Source organism: Triturus cristatus, chromosome 8 (genome assembly GCF_964204655.1).
Source record: "Triturus cristatus chromosome 8, aTriCri1.1, whole genome shotgun sequence".
Lineage (NCBI taxonomy): Eukaryota > Metazoa > Chordata > Amphibia > Caudata > Salamandridae > Triturus > Triturus cristatus.
In genome coordinates, this window is record NC_140591.1 from 1,661,400,291 (window position 1) to 1,661,421,804 (window position 21,514).

The 21,514-nt window shown below is 45.5% G+C and overlaps 1 protein-coding gene across 1 annotated transcript in view; it reads left to right on the forward strand.

The window, feature by feature from the left end:
- The window catches only part of LOC146808507 (transient receptor potential cation channel subfamily M member 2-like), a 206,396-nt gene that overhangs the window by 39,703 nt on the left and 145,179 nt on the right, over positions 1-21,514 (forward strand). Inside the window, exons 6-7 of the mRNA XM_085623588.1 lie at positions 10,004-10,204; positions 20,921-21,023. Coding sequence (XP_085479714.1) covers positions 10,004-10,204; positions 20,921-21,023 — 304 coding nt within the window. The remainder of the gene's footprint in view (positions 1-10,003; positions 10,205-20,920; positions 21,024-21,514) is intronic.

Consider the following 21,514-nt stretch of genomic DNA (forward strand, 5'->3'; position numbering starts at 1 on the left):
AGATATGGAACACGGGGTGGATCCGAAAGTGCGACGGTAAGCGAACCTTTACTGCTACCGGGTTTACATGCCCCAGCACTCTAAATGGGCCTATGTATTTGGGGTTGAACACACTATACTTCTTAAAGCGGATGTTACGTGTTGAAACCCACACCCAATCTCCCCAACTATACACTGGCCCTGGTCTCCGGTGTTTATCCGCCTGCTTCTTGTACTGTTCCTTTGCCTTCAACAGATTTCCTCTGGCTACCGCAAGCACCCTACGCATAACCCTCAGCCTGTTGCGCAGTTCAGGGAGTCGCGTGTCCGTGTTGGGCAGGAGTAGGGGAGTAAACCTGGAACCCATAAGTGCTAAAGAACGGAGTGAACTTCGTGGATGAATGCGTGGCACTGTTATACGCTACCTCCGCTGCCCATAACCATTCCACCCATTCCTCTGTAGCTGAGCTCACGTAACAACGGAGATATTGCTTTAGAGTCTGATTGAGTCTCTCGGTTTGGCCATCGGTCTGTGGGTGAAAGCTTGTTGACAAAGAAGAGGTGACCTGGAGTTTGGAACACCATGTTTTCCAGAATCCCGAGGTGAATCGGGCCCCTCTGTCCGATACTATGACCTGTGGAAGTCCATGAAGCCTAACGATGTGCGTTAGCAGGAGTATGGCCGTTTGCCCCGCTGTGGGAGCCTGTTTGCAGGCTACAAAGTGCCCCATCTTGGTGTAATAGTCGACCACCACCATGATGGCAGTCATTCCGTGATCGTTAGGAAGTCCCACGATGAAATCTACTGAAATCCGCTCCCATGGTCGCTCTGGTGTGGGCAGAGGATGTAGCAAGCCCTGTACGGGTTGGTGGTCCGCTTTCATTTGGGCGCAGATGGAACAGTTTTGCACCCATTGCTGAAGGTCTGGACGAACCGAGGGCCACCAGAACTGTCGAAGCACTTTTTCGAGTGTCTTGGTGCGCCCTGTATGTCCGGCACAGGGAGAGTTGTGACACCATTCGAAGACCATCTTCCTCAATGCTCCTGTGGGTATAAGCAGCTGTTTCCCTTTTACTGGGAGACCTTGATGGATTCTCCATTCGGGGTGGAACCTTAGCCAGGTTCTCCAAGCGGTGTTGCGGATCCCTCTCCGCACGCCGTTCAGGAAGTCGTCTGTGGCCACGAGACCCACCACTCGACTGGGTTTTATGATCGATGCTTCCTTCACTGGTTCTTTCTGTGGAGTGTTTTCCTGCCGCGTGAGGGCGTCGGCTTTCCGATTGTTGACTCCCGGGCGGAATGTTACGATGAAGTTATATTCCGCAAAAAACAGCGTCCAGCGTAACTGACGCGGTGTAAGGTGTCGGGCAGCTCGCAAAAACTGCAGATTGCGGTGGTCGGTATAAACGGTTATCTGATGTGCTGCTCCCATCAGCCAATGCCTCCATTCCTTGAAGGCATCTTTGATCGCTAGGAGTTCTTTTTCAGCTATTGTATAATTCAGCTCTGCGGGGTTTAGTTTTCTAGACATAAAGGCAATGGGGTGCAGATATCCGGTGTTCTCCTGTCTCTGCGACAATACCGCTCCTACCGCGATTTCCGAGGCGTCTGCTTCAACAAAAAACGGCAACTCCGGTTTGGCATGCACCAGAATAGGAGCGGAGCTAAAGGCATGTTTCAGTTGATCGAATGCCCCTTGGGTTTCCACCGTCCACACAAAGGGAACCTTCACTCGGGTCAATTTGGTCAAAGGGGCGACCGTGTTGGAAAAATGTTGGATAAATCGCCTGTAAAAGTTTGCAAACCCGAGTAGGCTTTGGATGTCTTTCACATTCTGTGGACGGGGCCAGTCCGTCACTGCCTTCACCTTCCTCTCGGCCATCACTTGTCCTGAAGGGGTCAGCATCACCCCGAGGAACTCCACGGTGGTCACATGAAACTCACACTTTGTGAGTTTGCAGAATAGGTGGTTTGTGACCAAGGCGTGTAGCACTCTTTGCACGTGGGTAATGTGTTCTTCTTCTGTGAGGGAATACACGAGGATGTCGTCGATGTATACGACTACGAAGACGTCCAGAAAATCACGCAACACCTCGTTGAGAAAGAATTGAAAGGCGTCCGGGGCGTTACAGAGCCCAAAGGGCATTACGAGGTACTCAAACAGCCCATACCGCGTTTTGAATGCCGTCTTCCATTCATCACCGTCGCGCATACGCACGAGGTGATAAGCTCCTTTCAGATCCAACTTGGTGTATATCGTTGCAGCTCTCACCTGCTCCAAGAGAACCGGGATCAACGGGAGGGGGTATCGGTTCTTCACCGTGATAGCGTTGATCACTCGAAAGTCGATACAACACCTCAATTCCCCATTGGCCTTGGGTATGAAGAAGAGTGGCGATGCCGCAGGTGATCTAGACGGACGAATAAAGCCGAGTGCTAGGTACTTGTCAAGGTATGCTCGTAGGTGCAGGTTTTCTGGGATGGTTAGAGCATATATTTGCCCACAGGGTATCACCGCCCCGGGTACCAGATCAATCCGACAGTCAAATTCCCTGTGTGGAGGGAGTTCTTCTGCCTTACTGTCGCTGAAGACTTCTTGGAAGGCAAGATAGCATTCTGGTAGCTTGGTCTCTTTTTCTGCCGCCGTGGCTATCCCGTGTACGATGGCTAGCACCGCCGCCGGCTGCACTGGTTCGCGGTTACAATGTGCTTGACAAAATGCCGACCTCAGCTGGAGGGTCTTTGAGGCCCAGTGAATCCTGGGTTCATGTTTCTGTAGCCACGGGAGTCCGAGGATGATCCCGTACTGCGGGGCGTGGATGACGTTGAACGATATCCATTCGCGATGATCCCCCTCATACCGGAGTTCGTACTCCTCTGTGTGATGTCGTATGGGTCCGGAATCCAGTTCTTTTCCGTCCACGGCGTAGACCAGTTCGGGGGAGGCTTTTAGGAGGAGCCGTACGCCTAGTCGGTTGGCCTCCTGCATATCCATAAAACAGCCTGTGGCTCCGGAATCAACCATGGTTCTGACCGGTAGGAGCACGTTATTGATGTCTATCTGCATGGTTATAAAAAAATGTTCTTTTTCCCGGAAGGAAAAAAAATCCACTGAAGGGATGGTATGTTTCCCTGAAACCTTCCCTCCTTCCGATTTCAGGTACGACAGTTTTCCTCCCCTTTATCCGTGGTTGCGACTGCCGCCTGGCCGATCCGTGGCCGTCCAAATGCCGGTTTCACGGGGCATTCTCTGATGAAGTGGCCTTTCTTACCACACTAGAGGCACAATCCCTGTTTGCGCCTATGATCTCTTTCGCTCACGGTTAACGAGGCCCTCACTGCTCCGATCTCCATAGGCTCGGGTTTAGAAGGGGGTTTCTCCGGCGGTCCGGTACGATCACTCCATGTTGTACCCCTTTCTTTGCGGGTATGCTCGCCTTTCCGCTCTCTCAAGCGATGGTCCAACCGCAGCGTCAACTCGATAAGGGCCGCACAAGTGCTAGGTTGCGGCTCGATTTGTGCCAGGACGTCCTTCAACTCCTCGGTGAGGCCATGGTAAAAGACGACCAACTGTTTGGCTTCCGGCCAATCGGTCTCGGCCACCAGTCTTCGAAAGTTGTTCAGGTAGCTCACCAAATCAAGAGAGCCTTGCCTCAGCTCCATTATATCCTTATCCGCCGAGAACGTCTCGGCGCGTCGATCAAATGTTTTCTCGAAGGCCATGCGAAAGGCGTCCCAATCGTACAGCAGATGGTCGTCGTTCCTTACGATAGGGACAGCCCACTGAGCAGCTTCGCCCCCCAGATAGGATATGAGAAACGCGACCCTGGCTTGGTTGGTGACAAACATCTTCGGTTTGCAAGTAAAGTGGAGCAATACCTGTGTCATGAACACCTGAACCTTTTTCCGGTCACCATGGAACCTCTCTGGGGGAGCCAGGGGAATGGCCGCCGGCACTTCTACCACTAAGGACGTAGGGGAAGACGGGCTACCCATGCTAAACGGGTTCCTTTGCATGTAATCGACACAAGAGTGCAATGACGCTGTTTCCTGTCGTATGGCGGCTAAGTCTACCTGCATCGACGCTGTTTCCTGGCGTGAGGCGGCTAAGTCTACCAGCATCTGCGCTAACAGAGCCATCACGTCGTCTAAGGTAGTCATGGCCAGCTTTCAACACAACCAGGGGGATAAGAGAATTCTTGGGCCGATAATTCTGTCAGGTTCCTCGTTCCGATGTCCCCGGGGCTGTGTTGATGCTCTATGGGGGCCCACCTCTGGATGACCCCAAGTCCGGCTATTGAAACCACGGACTTTTGGGGTGATCGAGCGGGGGAAGGAAAGGGTGGGGACTGCAGGGAGGGAGATCTGTGAAGGCAAAAGAGACAAGAGAACACAGCATAAGACGTTTTGTTTCCAGTTTCTCAATGGGAACCATACGCGTTACTTTAAGCAGGATTGTGTTAACGCTAGCTTGCCCTCTCACCTGAAAAGGAAAATAAGGTATGCCCGGACATATGGGGGAGAGCTACAGGTCGTGGTCTTTTCGTTGCAGGCACTAATATAAACGACAAGGAAAGGCACACGTGGGGAGAATGACAGGGATCAACATACAGACGCACATACACCATATACAACTTTGTGGTGCAATACCCACTTGTGACTGCCCAGCTCATTCCATGCCTTCGGCGTTGTGACCACCCCTCTCTTCTGACTCGCACATATGTCTAGGAATATAAGCAGAAGAAATCAAAAGTGTAAACCAGGCCACCGCTGGGTGCGGATGCACACTGCTAGTGTCTGCCTGGGAACTGAAGTCTGTGAGGCTGGAGCACGCTTCGCCAACTTCCTAAAAGCCTTATGCTTTCCTATGCCTCCGATCTGTCGGAAGATTGCATGTATCAACACTCTCGGTATCGTTTTCTCAGAGCAATGTTCGGGCTCGCACACTGCCTGTCTTGAACAGCGAGGCTTGCCCCCTTAAGTCTAATATCTCTCAATATACTTGTTCGCTCCCCTGCATGAGACCAGCCGGTCTCGCCAACAGAGGGGCGGGCCTGGGAATCTCTATGGATCGAAGAGCTTGTCTCCGACTACGATGGGTCGAGCCCCGATGGAAATACTGCCACAGTACTCCTACCTCGGTCACGACGAACCTCCGGATGTCACGGGCCGCTACCTGGGTGATGAGCTCGTCCGCACCTTCGTCTCTCGGCGTCTCCTCGTCTCGTCTCCCGGGTCGAAGAATTATCGGCTCCGTGCTCGGCGACCTCTCGCCTTTTGACGTCTTGTGGTGGGGCGTGGCGCGCGTTACGCCGCGCACCTCCCGCACTGCCCATCGGGAAGTGTAGTTCCTCGCGCATTTCCTAGTGTTGCGCGAGGATGGGCCGGCGTGCGCTGATAAGTCTGACAAGCTTTTTGTCGATTCCTACTATATAGGTTGCCATTATGTTTAATAGGTCTGCTTGGAGGTCGTGTTTGTCCGCTTGGTGAGAAATTGCTGTCGAGATTGTCTCCAATGTTGATAGTGAGACGCACCAGGTACTGGGAGGGACTCGGTCCTCCACAACTTTGGGGTTGATGTTTGTAATGAGCAAGAGATTATTACTTAGTACTGGATGTTGGCTCTCTGGCAGGTGCGAAATATCGGTTTCCCTTGACTTTTTTGTTGTGGTTGTGATCTGACAGGGTGATGACCTTTTTTCTGATGAAGAAGTGCCTCCTGCCTTGCTCTCTTCTATCCCTATTGTGTGGGATGTCGGAGTTGACACGACCTCTCCTTTAACTGACGAGGTCCGTGGGTTTTTACGCTTTTGCATCCTCCTGTTATGTAAGGGAGAGGTTGTTTCCGATAGTTCTATTAGTGGATGTCCCTGTGATTACCCTGGGGCAAATTAATTTAATGGCTCCTGTTGCTGGGATTGATCAGCTCTCTGCCCATGCTCTTCCCAACTAGTGAGGTTTAAGGGGAAAAGAGTTTCACTCAAAGTTTGATTATGAACTACTGCTTCGATTGTTATTTTCCTTGCTGAATTTATTGCTATATTTATGTTGTCTGAACTTTTCTGGATTGAAACGTCCACAAAACCTTCTTGGTTTTGTCCTTGCCTTTTGTCGTCACTGTCACTTTCTGATTCAAAGTATGTTGCAATTTCCTGGTCCGGTTGCCGCGTTAGAGTGAGGACGCCTTCGGTTGCGTTTTTCATCTGGGGTGCACAACTGGTTGTGCTTCCCTTTTTTGTTGATCCTTTAGCTGTTAGGAAGTCTATTATCTTATACCCCTCTTTCCTTTTAATGTCGACCGTCCTCGCTTTTTTTATGGCAGGGACTTGGCTGGGAGATTTCTTCTCATTTGTGTCATCCAGGAGTATGACTGAGTCCTGTAAAGACTTCCAGCTGTGGGAGTTTTTCCATAATCTCTTTGGTTGCCTCTGTTTCCCCAGATTTTGGCCATGGTTCTGGCCATGTCCCTGATGAGCTCTGCTTTTTCCTGAGCGCATTTTGGAGCCTTTACGGCCCCTTTTATTTTTGCTCCTTTTCTGAATACTAGTTAAGTCCTTACTTCTTCGTGCTCTCGTACTTTAGTACTGATGTTGTGCCTTTTTGGTGTGTATATACACGGCCCTTATCTGCTGTGTTGGCCCCCCCTGCCGCCCCCGGAGGCCAAATTATACTTAATCCGCAGTTAAAATTAAATGTCACGCCTGCAGGGTGAGTCTTTTCCTGGGGATACCACTGGTGTGCTCTCTAACCCTCCATTCAGGTCATTGCACCAAGAGCTAAATCACGCGGCTTCTGCAGTTAACACGGAGATCCGTCCGGTCATATTAATATTCTGGAAATCTCAGTGCGCCGTCACTGCACCCAGTATTTCCAAGGGATTAATTACACCGCTACGGCTGAAGCGAGTTTATTGAAGAGCCGGCTGGCCTTTACACATCCTGAAGTGTCCGCCCTGCCTCATATTGAGAACCCGGCTGGGTCCTCATGTGAGTTTTTACCTTCACTTCTTCACTGTAGCACATCACTTTCCCCAAGGCTGCGCTTATTACAACCCAGATGTCCCTACATCGTTAGTCCTGATGAGACCCCACATTGATAGAAGGGTCAAAACGCCGTCGACAAGCACAAAGAACGGACCATTACCCAGCATGTTTTTATTGTGTACTTATGCTGTTGAAAAAGTATATATTAATGGTCATTTCTTAGAATTCATGGAAACCGTGTATATAACCATCTACCTTATATATATTCACATTTTGTTGGTTCCATTTTTCACTTTGGGACACAATGCACAAATATTTACGCTTTTGACTAAAAAGAAGTGTATATATATTCTTATTGTTTTTTATAAAATATGCTATACTGATTAAACTGTGTAGATGGTGTCTTGCCCTCTGACATTACTGCACCCTTTATATTGCGATTGTGCATAAATATTGCTTAAATAAGTTTCATTAGTCCACAGGAACTGATGTTTCCTTTATATACTAGCACCCTGGTTCCATTGTGAGTAGGGTTCCCCTGTTCTTCCCCTTGATCTAACCCTCCAGCACACCAAACAGCCCCTAATCACTGAATACTGAAAGCTGTCCACAACAGCAGCTGAAAAGCCCACCTATTGCTCTGCCTCACTGCCTCTCTGCACTCCGGACTCACCCCTCCCTCCCTCTCCACAGCCAACCGCTTCGGATCGGATCGAGTAGAGACCTGCCGGGGTCCAAACGCTGCCCTTGCCTTCGGGGCGTGGTCGACGAGTGAGGGCCTCGGCTGCCTGCTGTCCTGCTGCCGGCGTCCGGCGGTGGGTGAATGGTGGTTGAATGGCGGTTGATGGTAAATCCTCGTGAAGCCTCGGTCGTCCTCCGCTCCTGAGATCCACCACCTGGCTGCTCTGCCGGAACAAACTCCACCGGGACCACTCCAGGCCAACACGGCACAGCGACAGCCGATCTTCCAAGGCAGAGGGCTGAGCGAACGGGACCGGACCTAGGGCCGGCGCCCAACGCAGACCACGGCCAGCAGCGGCCGCAATGGGACTGGTGGGTGGAGCCGCGATTGCAGCGGTCAGAGCAGGAGCTCAGCGCAGCTGCGGGGGCACTCTGCGGAACACTCAGTATAGGATATGAACAGAACAGTAGATTAATGAGAAGAGACACATGAGGCAGCTGGGTATAAACATTTAGGTGGTTTGCTTATGATTTAGGAATAGAATTGATAGGAATTTCAGAAAGTGCTTGAAAGGTGAGTCTTGAGTTGTTTTCTGAAAGGCAGCAGAAGTGAGGTTCCTGCAGTATGTTGTCAAGGACTTCCAAGCTGAAACAGCAGCTTCAGAGAAGGATTGCTGGATGGAAACGGCCCTGCTGAGTTTTGGGATTTCAAAGAAAAAGAGTCTTATCTTGCCAGGACTCTAGAGCCTGCTGAGATGATGAAGAATTCTGCAAGGTCTCTGGGTTTAGCAGAAGGACATTTTCTTTTATCAAGTCTTAGGTAAGAGAAATTATGTCTTGAGTCTTTGAGGTTTTTAGCAACAGTTGCGTATTGTTAGAAAATCTTCCTTTTACCCTGTTCACCCCCATATTTTGCTGAATGACAATGGTGGTAACTGACTCTGACTGTACCCTGGGATCTGCTAACCAGGCTCAGGGCCAGTGCTATGTTTAAAAGGTACATGTAATAGGGTACACTTACAATTGTCAAGTCTTTAGTAGATAATAGGGCAGCGGGTGCAATCTACCTATAAGTCCCTAGTATATAAAGGGGCATGGAGGTTTAGGGGCCCGGCAGATTTCCTGCACTTGCTTGTGTGCACTGCTGTGTGCCTACTATCGTTTTAAAGGCAGTCCTGCAGCCTGTCTTTAAAAGTAAATTCTCACAATTGGCATTGACAGACCCTATAAGTCCCTAATAATAATAGGACATGGAAGATTAGCAGTCCAGCAGATTTCTAGCATTTGCACGTGTGCACTGCTGAGTGCCTGCTGTCATGTTAAAGGCAGCCTTGCTTTGCAAACTGTCTTTAAAAGTAAATTGAATGCAAATTCGACTTTGGTGGTATTGGTCCTTTAAAGGTGATAATCCATCTTATTTGTATATATTATGCACCCCAAGGTCTCCTCTAGGTGTCCCAGGGGGAGGGGGGCAATGTAACTATTAGCAGGGTCCTTATAAAAGATGTGTTATATGCCCTCATGAGAGAAAAACTGCCCATTTTAGTTTACCCCGTTGTAGATACCTAGCTCATAGGCTAAACCTGCAACATTTTATTTAGGGATAACTATTGCTAGGAGAGGAGTGAATATCATTCAAGGACTTAAAAGATTGGAATTGATAAAGTCAACCACTTGCCACTATTGAATCGGGAGGCGGCTGCATGCTATACAAAAAGATGTAACATAACATAACATAAATAGTACAGAAGAGAAGTTGTGGAACGTTATCTTCTGTAAGCCAAAATCCAGCCTTCTAGTGATCGCTAATGATTGGTCAGCCTAAACAGGTTTACCCAGGCTGCTTTATTTAGCTGATAAGTAGCCTGGCCGGAGCAGAGGCTATCCGATGGAGCGGGCACAGCAGCTGGGAGGGACGGCTCCTCCAGATGGGGCTGGGCAAATCAAACTGAGCTCAAAGAGACAGCAGATCAGTAAGGAATGCCAGGTGTGTTGATTCCAGAGACTAACCATGACGCTGACCCACTTCTGGAGGGACCAGTGGTTATTCATACAGATGTTGAATGAGCTGCTGGTTCAGGAGGGCTTCTCACAGAACACAGAACTCCTGCTTAACACTTTATTAATGATAACAAAGTGTAAATATTATCAAGATAGTTCCTTTGCCTATACCATCTCTTCCTCTTTCTTTGAGTATGCTTTTATTAGGTTTTCCTTTCCTTTTTTCACTTTCTACCCATTATGTTGTTAATATTTCCCTCAGCCAGATAGTTCCACCATAGGATTCAGTCAGGGATAGTCGATTATACATGTGGATCCCCATTCTTTGCTTTACAGTATCTTCCTTCTTGTATTTCAGGTGATCCACTGCACTATGACCAAAAACACACCGTGTGTTATTGTGGAAGGGTTGGGCGGCATGGCTGATGTCATTGGCCAAGTGGCCACTCTGAACAGCTCAAAGATCACCATCTCCATGATCCAGGACAAGCTGCGCAACCTGTTCCCTGAAGCCTTTGATTACTTCTCAGATATTCAGATCATAGAGTGGACAAAGAAGGTAAGGCTAGATTGTATCCACCAACCTTGGGTCATAGAGTGGGAAAAGCTGGTAACACCAAAGAGTCGGCACCAGACACATACTATGGAGTAGGTAAATAGGGTGAGGCTAGAGTGTCTACGCCAATTTGCCAATTTGCTTGCACTCAGGCACCCTGTATTCCTGAACAGGCTCTTCAATGGAAAAAAAGTCATTTTGCTCAGTAGTTTTATCACTCTTTTGGTCTATCGTAAGTGGCGGAGATGCAACCAATGGAGACACCACTGCTTCTGACATCGGCTCTGACTAGCATAGACGTGGAGCATCAGCTGAGAGTGACTGGTCCTCCATTAAGCCTGGTATAGTTACCTGCTTTATGGGCTACCCTCACTTAGGTTGGTGGGAACCTTGGGTTGTTACCAATCAGCAGAGCCTAATTCCTCCATCATATTAGAAAGTTACCACTAGGGCTGAATCCGTAGAGGTTTTTAGAATTTTCACATAGGTTCTATTTACAAACAGTACATCCAAATGGAATCATTTGCATAGTGCTAATTCTGAAAATTTAGCGTGGACCTGGACCGTGTGTATTTATTCTTGACACCTTAGAACTAGGGTGTGTAGTTAGGCCAGGGAGGACATGGCGTCAAGGACCAGATGTTCGACACTTTTTAGAGTACGAAAACATGTCTTAGATACATTTGCGCATGCTAAAAAGCATGGGCCGATGTACAAACAGTATTTTGCGAGTCACAAATAAATTGCGACTCTCAAAATACTGTTTTGCGACTCGCTATTAGGAAGGGCCGTTCCCTTCCTAATTGCGACCACAAAGCTATGTACCAATGTTTTACAACCGCAATTGCAGTCGTAAAACATTCGCAAATTACATCCTACTTCAAGTAGATGTACGACCTGCCAAATAGCGCCTCGCAAATTGCGTCGCATTTGCGACTCGCAATTTGCCATGTACAACAGTGTGTTTAACACTGTTTGCAATTCCCCATGGGGTGAAGCTCATGAATATTAATGAGCCTCTCGCAATTTGAGGGTCCATTGGGAATGACAGGCCCTCCCAGGGATGGTGGCCTGCTGGGATTAGCAGACCACCATGTCTGGGACTGCTTTTATACTGAAGGCCAACAAATAGTTGGGACAAGGATTAGTCAGTATAGGCAGGGATTTAGTCAGTCTGGCTAGTTCCTGGAATTGGCTTCACAACAAGGAAAGGAAGGTTATTTGACACGTGGCAGTACAAAGGGCAAAAACACTCGGTTTACCAAGCTGCCTGAGTGAGGGCAACAAAATGGCGACAGAATACAGAATGGAGTTAAAACTGAATTACCTCAGACCCTCCTTTTGCCATTACTCAGGCAAATCCTAATTCATTGCTAGGTGAGCATTTTCCATTCTACACATTTCATTTAAGCAGGTATATGTAAGCTATCAACAGGGATACAAAGAGAACAAAGCATCGAGTCATAATTAACATTCAGATAGCAGAAGAAAGTAATGACCATTATTACAAACAGGATTATCATTTTTTCACAACCCTAGGCAAAAGCAAATCCTAAAATTATTTAGCGAACCTTTTCAGGGCTCTTATGCATTTCAGTGACTATTGTATACTCAGGTGAAACAGTGGCGATCCTTATCAATGCTCTCAGGTGAAATGGGGATACTCTTCAACAGAGGATAGACCTCATTCTGCTTTTACTAAACAGAATACTACTCTAAAACAATGCCAGCAAAACAATAAGAATCAGTCTCCTAACACCCACTCTATGCAATTGCACGGGAACCGCTTGTGCAACCATAACTATGCCAAAGTCCGTTCTAAGCCTCTCTGGTAGGCTTCGATCGTCCATCAAATCTGCTTCTGTTGTTTTCTTCCGCATTGGGCCTCTTCATTCAGGCCTTCCATGAAAATAGTGCTTCTCAGTATCCGTTGGAGTGCCCCCCTGGCAAACACTCACAGCTTACTCGAAAGTCTCAATGTCTCAAGGCAGTGCACCAATATATTTCCTCTGCGGCAGGCACTACAGATATTGTGCTCTTCGTTGGTCATGGCAAAAACCAAAGGAAATGATGGACGGAGTGTTGAACATTGCAAGCACTCACCCCCAGTCAACTGATCTGGGTTTAATCCATCACCGTTCTTTAGCCCACTCTGCCACCCCAGTTCAGACATGGCCATATGCAAATCAGTCTGACCCTGTGCCTCATGGGAACAGTCCAGCCCGAACTGCCAAGCCATGTCTTTCCTGGACCGGAAACAAGCTTCCTAGGACCGGTTTCTGGCATTTCAGCCGTCTTCAGCCAGGCTTGCTTGAATCCAGTGGCAAAGTGAGCAAGGGACTCACGTCTGAGCATACCCTGCCAACTTATGGCGAACAAAGCAAAAACCAAAGGAAATGATGGACGGAGTGTTGAACATTGCAAGCACTCACCCCCAGTCAACTGATCTGTGTTTAATCCATCACCGTTCTTTAGCCCACTCTGCCACCCCAGTTCAGACATGGCCATATGCAAATCAGTCTGACCCTGTGCCTCATGGGAACAGTCCAGCCAAAACTGCCAAGCCATGTCTTTCCTGGACCGGAAACAAGCTTCCTAGGACCGGTTTCTGGCATTTTAGCCGTCTTCAGCCAGGCTTGCTTGAATCCAGTGGCAAAGTGAGCAAGGGACTCACGTCTGAGCATACCCTGCCAACTTATGGCGAACAAAGCAAAAACCAAAGGAAATGATGGACGGAGTGTTGAACATTGCAAGCACTCACCCCCAGTCAACTGATCTGGGTTTAATCCATCGCCGTTCTTTAGCCCACTCTGACACCCCACTTCAGACATGGCCATATGCAAATCAGTCTGACCCTGTGCCTCATGGGAACAGTCCAGCCCGAACTGCAAAGCCATGTCTTTCCTGGACCGGATACAAGCTTTCTAGGACCGGTTTCTGGCATTTCAGCCTTCTTCAGCCAGGCTTGCTTGAATCCAGTGGCAAAGTGAGCAAGGGACTCACGTCTGAGCATACCCTGCCAACTTATGGCAAACAAAGCAAAAACCAAAGGAAATGATGGACGGAGAGTTGAACATTGCAAGCACTCACCCCCAGTCAACTGATCTGGGTTTAATCCATCATCGTTCTTTAGCCCACTCTGCCACCCCAGTTCAGACATGGCCATATGCAAATCAGTCTGACCCTTTGCCTCACGGGAACAGTCCAGCCCGAACCGCCAAGCCATGTCTTTCCTGGACCGGAAACAAGCTTCCTAGGACCGGTTTCTGGTATTTCAGCCGTCTTCAGCCAGGCTTGCTTGAATCCAGTGGCAAAGTGAGCAAGGGACTCACGTCTGAGCATACCCTGCCAACTTATGGCGAACAAAGCAAAAACCAAAGGAAATGATGGACGGAGTGTTGAACATTGCAAGCACTCACCCCCAGTCAACTGATCTGGGTTTAATCCATCATCGTTCTTTAGCCCACTCTGCCACCCCAGTTCAGACATGGCATATGCAAATCAGTCTGACCCTGTGCCTCATGGGAACAGTCCAGCCCGAATGGCATGGTGAGCAAAAAAACGATGGATTTAGGCCCAGATCTCTGTACTGGGGTGAATGTATGACATTGTTCTGCATTCTGTCCATCAATTGTTGTTTTTGCATTTGTCACCCCGAGTGGGACGGGTATGCTCAGACATGAGTCCCGTGCTCTCTATGCCACTGGAATCTAGCTATCCTGGCTGAAGAAGGGTGAAACCCCGAAACCGGTCCTAGGATGCTTGGTTCCAGTCCAGGGAGGACCTGGCATGGCAGTTCGGGCTGGACTGTTCCCATGAGGCACAGGGTCAAGACTGATTTGCATATGGCTGGGTTTAAACTGGAATGGCATGGTGAGCAAAAAAACAATGGATTTAGGCCCAGATCTCTGTACTGGGGTGAATGTATGACATTGTTCTGCATTCTGTCCATCAATTGTTGTTTTTGCATTTGTCACCCCGAGTGGGACGGGTATGCTCAGACGTGAGTCCCGTGCTCTCCATGCCACTGGAATCTAGCTATCCTGGCTGAAGAGGGGTGAAACCCAAAAACTGGTCCTAGGATGCTTGGTTCCAGTCCAGGAAGGACCTGGCTTGGCAGTTCGGGCTGGACTGTTCCCATGAGGCACAGGGTCAAGACTGATTTGCATATGGCTGGGTTCAAACTGGAATGGCATGGTGAGCAAAAAAACGATGGATTTAGGCCCAGATCTCTGTACTGGGGTGAATGTATGACATTGTTCTGCATTCTGTCCATCAATTGTTGTTTTTGCATTTGTCACCCCGAGTGGGACGGGTATGCTCAGACGTGAGTCCCGTGCTCTCCATGCCACTGGAATCTAGCTATCTTGGCTGAAGAGGGGTGAAACCCCGAAACCGGTCCTAGGATGCTTGGTTCCAGTCCAGGAAGGACCTGGCTTGGCAGTTCGGGCTGGACTGTTCCCATGAGGCACAGGGTCAAGACTGATTTGCATATGGCTGGGTTCAAACTGGAATGGCATGGTGAGCAAAAAAACAATGGATTTAGGCCCATATCTCTGTACTGGGGTGAATGTATGACATTGTTCTGCATTCTGTCCATCAATTGTTGTTTTTGCCTTCGTTGGTCATGGGCACAGATCATCTCGTGCAGACCCAAGTACTATTAATTGGAAAGAGCAACACACTTTCACGCTCAGCAACACTTTCAGGCTCCAACACTCGCTATTCAGTGTCAGAGGATGTTTGGGCTGCTCTTTCATTTAATTTTCCTTTCATCATGTAGTGCCTTAGATCCTCCGGTGCACTGCCCTTCCGTTGGAGCAAAGAAAAGAGGGGGGGGGGTGGCCAAAACTCACGCCAAGGGGCTCAAGGGACTGCACACTGTCAGAGGTTACCAGCACATGACAGGTAGAAAACTGAAGCCTCAAACCAGCTCTGCCATCAACAACAGGGATCCTTCTCTTTCGCTCTTTTACACTGAAACTCTGGTTTTGTGATGTCCAACGCCGTCTGATGGAGCAAGTACGATGCTTTGGAGATACCATTGATGGCGCGCTGGCGATCGCTATCCAGCCTTGCTACTTTCTGGGTGCTGGGACTGTAGGGCCAAGACGTCCGTCTTTCATCTGTAGCTGTCACTGATGGGAATTAGGCTTAAATCAGTGTTCTGCAGGTTATTATGACCTAATTCCCGCAGAATCTAGTGACGTAGGAAATGTGACACAGTTGTTAGTTTCTCTCAGTTTAGTATAAAAACAGTACATTTTATTTAACAATGGGACTGCAAGCAGGTGGCCTACAATCTGCAAGGGAGTGACCATATGCCATAGGACACCTCTGGTCTAGAATACACTGTCATTCTCAAAGGCAGTACTTCTTGTCTCTTCAATTTGGGTACCCTTCATTATCCTCTGCCATTTGAGGGTAGATAATTACATGGGAATTCTATCACATGGTGGCATTGCCTAATGGGGTAAACATTTTTTTTTTCATTTTTTTTTCAATTATTACGTCTAGGTGTTCCTAAATTCCTTATCTAGAACACCTCGAAAGAGAAATCACATGATACAGATTATCAGGGACATGTAGATACCTCCCTTTAATAACTGTGCATCAGGTGCACTATGCAATACACAGGGTAATAATCAAATGTGGAAACAAAAGACAAGAACTAGGGAGTCCTGGTATTTCCATGATTTAGAACACATCTGATCCCACCGAAAATTAAAGAAGCAGGAACAAAAGGGTAAAAAACCAAATTAAAATAGTCATTGAAAATTTGTCATGTTCAAAAAAATAAATGTAAGGTATCTCCTATTGAGGTGGAAAACTTGTCTTACTATAGTATTGAGTCAGTTAACCAGTCCATCACTACCCTGACAGTCAGACTGGAAAACATTGAAATAGGCCTAAAGAAAATTCTTAAAAACCAGTCTGGTCATACAAAAAGGTAATTATACATAATATGGGGGTCCCTGGTACATTACTACAGTCTGGAAATGTGAACCTGAACAATACACCAATAATAATAAAAGGGCTGACTGGTGAAAGGAATTCGAAAAAGAGAAATGGGACTAGGACATAGCTAAAATCCCCAATAACTAGGCACAATGCAACATCAATCAGGGGAGAAGAGGCAAAAGAAAAATCTATAGGAAGAACGAAAAATTACTCGGGTGATAGTCAAGTTTGTGACACAATACCAAGGGTATGGGTGATACACAAAAGTCAAAATAGTACACAAATTTTAACTCTACCGCTGGCCCCTACACCATATACGGTAATCTCAGCTAATGTTCCAGTTCCTCACAACACCATGTCATGTACTTTATGCACTATGAACCTGCAGCCCAAAACCCAATATTCGGGCCTGCTTAATTTGTCAGGCTTAAAATGAAAATACAAATTTTTTACTTTCCTAACCCTCCGTTTGACAGCTGGTCACCAGTTAGTGGTGACCGGCTGTCAAATATAACTTACTGTGTCGCTTCTGACACAGGACCAGCAGGAACAATTCATAGAAGGACAAAATGCAAAAACATGGATAACACACAAACATTTTGTTTTGTCTTCAAAGAAGTCATACAAAAAAAAAATCATCTTGTTTCAACCTACTGCTGATACTTCACATAACACACAAAATATCAATTGTAACCAACCATCTTAAATTAAGGCAACTACATGGACAGTATTTTTAAAAGCAAAAATATGAATGTATCACCCCTTTTGAGGCCCTGCTTTGAGCGAGGCCGTGCAGGAATGCACTTCTCGACCTTGCACAGTCCTCTAAGAGCTAAGAATAACACCTCAGCAGAACTTTCTGGGCTGCTATCCAGCCTCTGCCAGCATTCCTGGTCCCCGCCACTTTTCAAGGTTCCTATAGTGTGCAAGCATTAATGTCTTCTTGTCAGAGAAGCTTTTCCAAGCAATGGTTTCTCCATCTGTTTACACTCACTCCTAACTCCCACCTTACTGACCTCAAGGTCAAAATCTGCCTCGCGTTCTGCGCTCCTCAGCCCTGTCTCTCTCCTTACCCTGAAGCTTGTCACAGACAAAAAAAAAACCTTCCTAACTCTTCCTAACCTGCAATAATTAACCCTTCTTAAAAACACATGTTATATATATTACTTCTTTTAGGGGCTACAATTTATTTCTATTCTTAAATTATTTAAAACATTTACTGTGAATAACTTACAAAACATAATAACATAACATACTAGCTTTAGAACAAATGTTTGTTACTACCCTATGCAACAGTACTTAGTTCATCAACCTTAAAAGGATGAACGTCTCAGTAGGTCTAGCTAGAGTTAGAACCTTCAATCTTGATATTAAACCCAAACCTCTGCACTGGGCACATTGGCTCACTGAGACATTAAAAGCAACCCCAAATGGGAACAACCTGCAAATTTGTATTATACCTAAATATATGCATTTACTGAAGCCTAAGGCACTTTAAAGCTATTGTAAAGGGCAAGAATGCTGTTAAATAGTCTATTTTACCCAATTTCGACTTTGATATTTGGGGCACTTAAAAATAAATATCCTATGATTGTGCTACTTATTAATCATCCTCAGAATGTTCTTTACAGATTGCAGATATTGGACATTAGACATATCTCTTGCAAATCCTTTCGAAAAATGAGTTATTTTAAGCCTGCGCCAAGTGAAATTCCATATACAAATGTCCTCATTATGCAGTACAACACAACTTAAATTAAATTATAATGCTAGGAGGTCACAGTATGAGTATTAAGCTTTATAAATAGTAAAAAAATGAATTAGAAGCACTTATTTTTAATAATTATTTTTCATAATTAATAATTATTTTTGATAAACCCAATCATTTTTGATAATTTCACATATAAAAGCAAGCTGCATCCCTTGTCTATCATTTTAGATGCATTCATTTATAAGCCTAAGCACAGATGTTTAACTTAAAACATGACAAAAAAAAAATTCTTCGCCACTTTTTTTTTTTTTTAACAGAACAATTATTTTAACATTAGAACCAAAAATATTCTTATAAAAATTCTTAAAGAGAGGAAACCCTTAATTGAAATGTCTTCCTGTAATACAAAATAATGAACCTTAGTTTTGGAACCTTTTTAAAACAACATTTTGAAATGCAAAGTTTCACCCGTGTTCAACTGAGGGCGAAGTCCTTACTGAGTAAACATTCCTGTCAATTAGAGCTGCTTGCTTAGCGACAATAAAAGCTTGTCTCTCAGTGTTGTAACATGAGCACGGTGGCAGTCTTTTTCAAACTAAGACTTATCAATGCGTGTTGCATTTGAGTTCAGCAAAAATTTACTTCAGCTGGTGTTTGCCTGTTAATATCTAATACAATGTATGTAAGTAAAAAATACTATAAGTTTATTTTTCTACAAAACACACAATTCCGTTTTTGAGGCCATTGTATTCCTAGTGAATGTAAATTTAATTTTTTTTTTTAAGCATTTAACAGTTTGTACATGTGCATAATTGCTTACTCTATAAATTATATAGCAACATATAGCTATTTAGCATATCACATGGTTCATTTCTGGATTTTTATTTAATTTCTACTTAATTTTAATTAACTGACATTTTGCTTAACAGACTGAAAACATCAAGAAAAACCACAAACACACATTGAGCTCATTTCAGACATAAACAGAAAGGGGTCAAACACTCAGGACACATATATTTAACCCACAGAAACACACATTTAACCCACAGATCAACACTTAGGACAGAAACAAAGGACAGCCCACAGACTGTACTTAAACCAAACCATTTGTAAATACTAGTTGCCAGTCATATTTACAAGAAACGCTTCTTAATAGTGTTCCAAAAGACTGCAAAAAAACCAGCCCAACAGACTGCTATATGTCCAAGAAGCCAAAATACACTCCATTCATAAGATTGCGCAGAACAAAGGATCCTTGTATGTATTATGTCCATATTTTAATTCCCTGGGGATACAGAATCACCAAGGAAGAAATATGTTTTTATACCTAATCCTATTTAGGTATTCCCTCATGGGAGCCGGCTAATTTAATTCACATCTCACTATGGTACCTTCAAAAACAAAAAAGCAACACATTCTTCGATGTGAGTTTGAAACAGGCATGCCAAAAATACTGCAGAATATGCAAGTATTTATAATCAAAGTAGTGCTTAAGGTACTCTCCGTACGTTGCACCGTTCAAATTTTATACAAAGTAGAGAAAAATCTCCTCATGACCTGCCTACACAAATTGCAATTTGCATATCAATCCAATACAAATCCAAAGTTGGCCAAAACAAATTCATAACGACTCTTACAAATAAAAAGGTTGTCCAAATTCTAACTGCCAAGTTCTGAATGACCTAACGGTCTTTTTTTAGAATACTCACGCCCAAAAAAAAAGTTCTCAGTCATGAGTGATATCATGTGGAGGATCAAAATCAGGAAGATCAGAAATATACTGGGCTGCAGAGACAAAGAATCCCCAGAATCTCCGTGCACAGAGTGCCTCCTTAGTAGAGTCCTGTCCTGTCCTCCTCAGTAGATTTTAGTCTCCTGACAAGATCGCTCCCTCAGATAGCCACTCCTGATGAGCCTCACAGAGGACACCAATTGAAGAAATTCAAAACTCCTTCTCAGGGTTAAACTAACAAAAAAAGAAGTTGGCACAGAAACTGAAATATAAAAGAACATCTTTATTAAACTCAAAATGAGTGTGACTACGTCACCCAGAAGCCGCAGCAACTGAATGAGGCAGTCCAAAGAGAGCAGAACACTGGGGCCTTATATATGTGAGGGTTACATACTCAGCATAAAAGAAAGGCGCAGTCCTGGATCATGCAAGCATGCAAAATGCCAATATGGACATACAAGATCTGCCAAATATTAGCCAATAGGAAAACATTCAAAACAAAGCATCATGTAACCAGAACGTCCCCCTTGAGTCGTGTTTTTGCCCAACCCCATAAGTCAATCAATGACAGCACCTATAGGTCAATCAGTAACGGCAGGACATGTTTGTGTGCTTCAAAGGACAACTTGCAAAATAGGATAATGCGGAGAAAGAATACTGAAGGCCAACAAATAGTTGGGACAAGGATTAGTCAGTATAGGTAGGGATTTAGTCAGTCTGGCTAGTTCCTGGAATTGGCTTCACAACAAGGAAGGGAAGGTTATTTGACACGTGGCAGTACAAAGGGCAAAAACACTCGGTTTACCAAGCTGCCTGAGTGAGGGCAACAAAATGGCGACAGAATACAGAATGGAGTTAAAACTGAATTACCTCAGGGTATACCCTAATGATTTATATAAGAACTCCATACTTTGGTTGAGTCCGCCATGGTGATATTATCCTTCCTGGGTGTGGATAGGCACTGGTGATGAAGCATGCCACTATACAGAGTGGGTGAGGTGTCCACTCCAAACATCTACTGATTTTCAACAGGACCTTTCCCAGAAGTCAAACCTAGTTACCTATTTGGTGTTTGATGTTGTGCTTGGGAGGAAGCAACTAGTGTTTCCTAGACTCCCGTACTCTGTTTGTGTGTTATTCTTTGAAAATTGTCCTCCCTAAAACTCATCATTCATTTGTGATCCCTCAAACTGAAGGTCAAGAAGAGTCATCATACCTTCATGATACATTAAGGGGGTCGATAATGCAACTTCTGTATAGAATACAGAAGATGAGACTGCTCTATCACTGATCTCTTTCCAATTCTCTTTTTTAGATCCAAGACATTGTGCGCATGAGCCAACTGCTCACCGTCTTCAGAGAGGACAAGGATGGTGCCCAGGATATGGATGTGGCTATTCTCCAGGCCCTCCTGAAAGGTGAGGTCTTTTCGACGGTACGGTAAAGATTGATACTTAATCTGAGGAACACATGGCTGAACAGTTAGGTCTTCATTTGGAAGACTGCACATCTGTTTTCTTTTAAATGTATATGACTTCTTGTATATTATAATACATCCACCTACATACTCTCTCCATGGGCATTGGCAAATAACTCATTTGTAGGGTACCATCCTCTACAAAAGTAGCGCACACTATTGAAATCATTGTTCAATACTTCTTAAATACATTCTGTAAATCTTTTAATTAACTTCATTATATAATCCAAATGTCCTAAACCCATTCATTTCTGGCGGAATCCCCCTCGATTGGAGCACACATATCTACTACTTGAAAAAATGTAGGAGCAGATTTCAAACTGAAAGACTATTGCTATTTTCCAAAAGTCACTACAGTTCTAAAGGTTATTGGAGCATAAAAAATGTTCAAGAAAATATGTTCTCTCCCTGAGTGCAGAAAGGCTACATCTT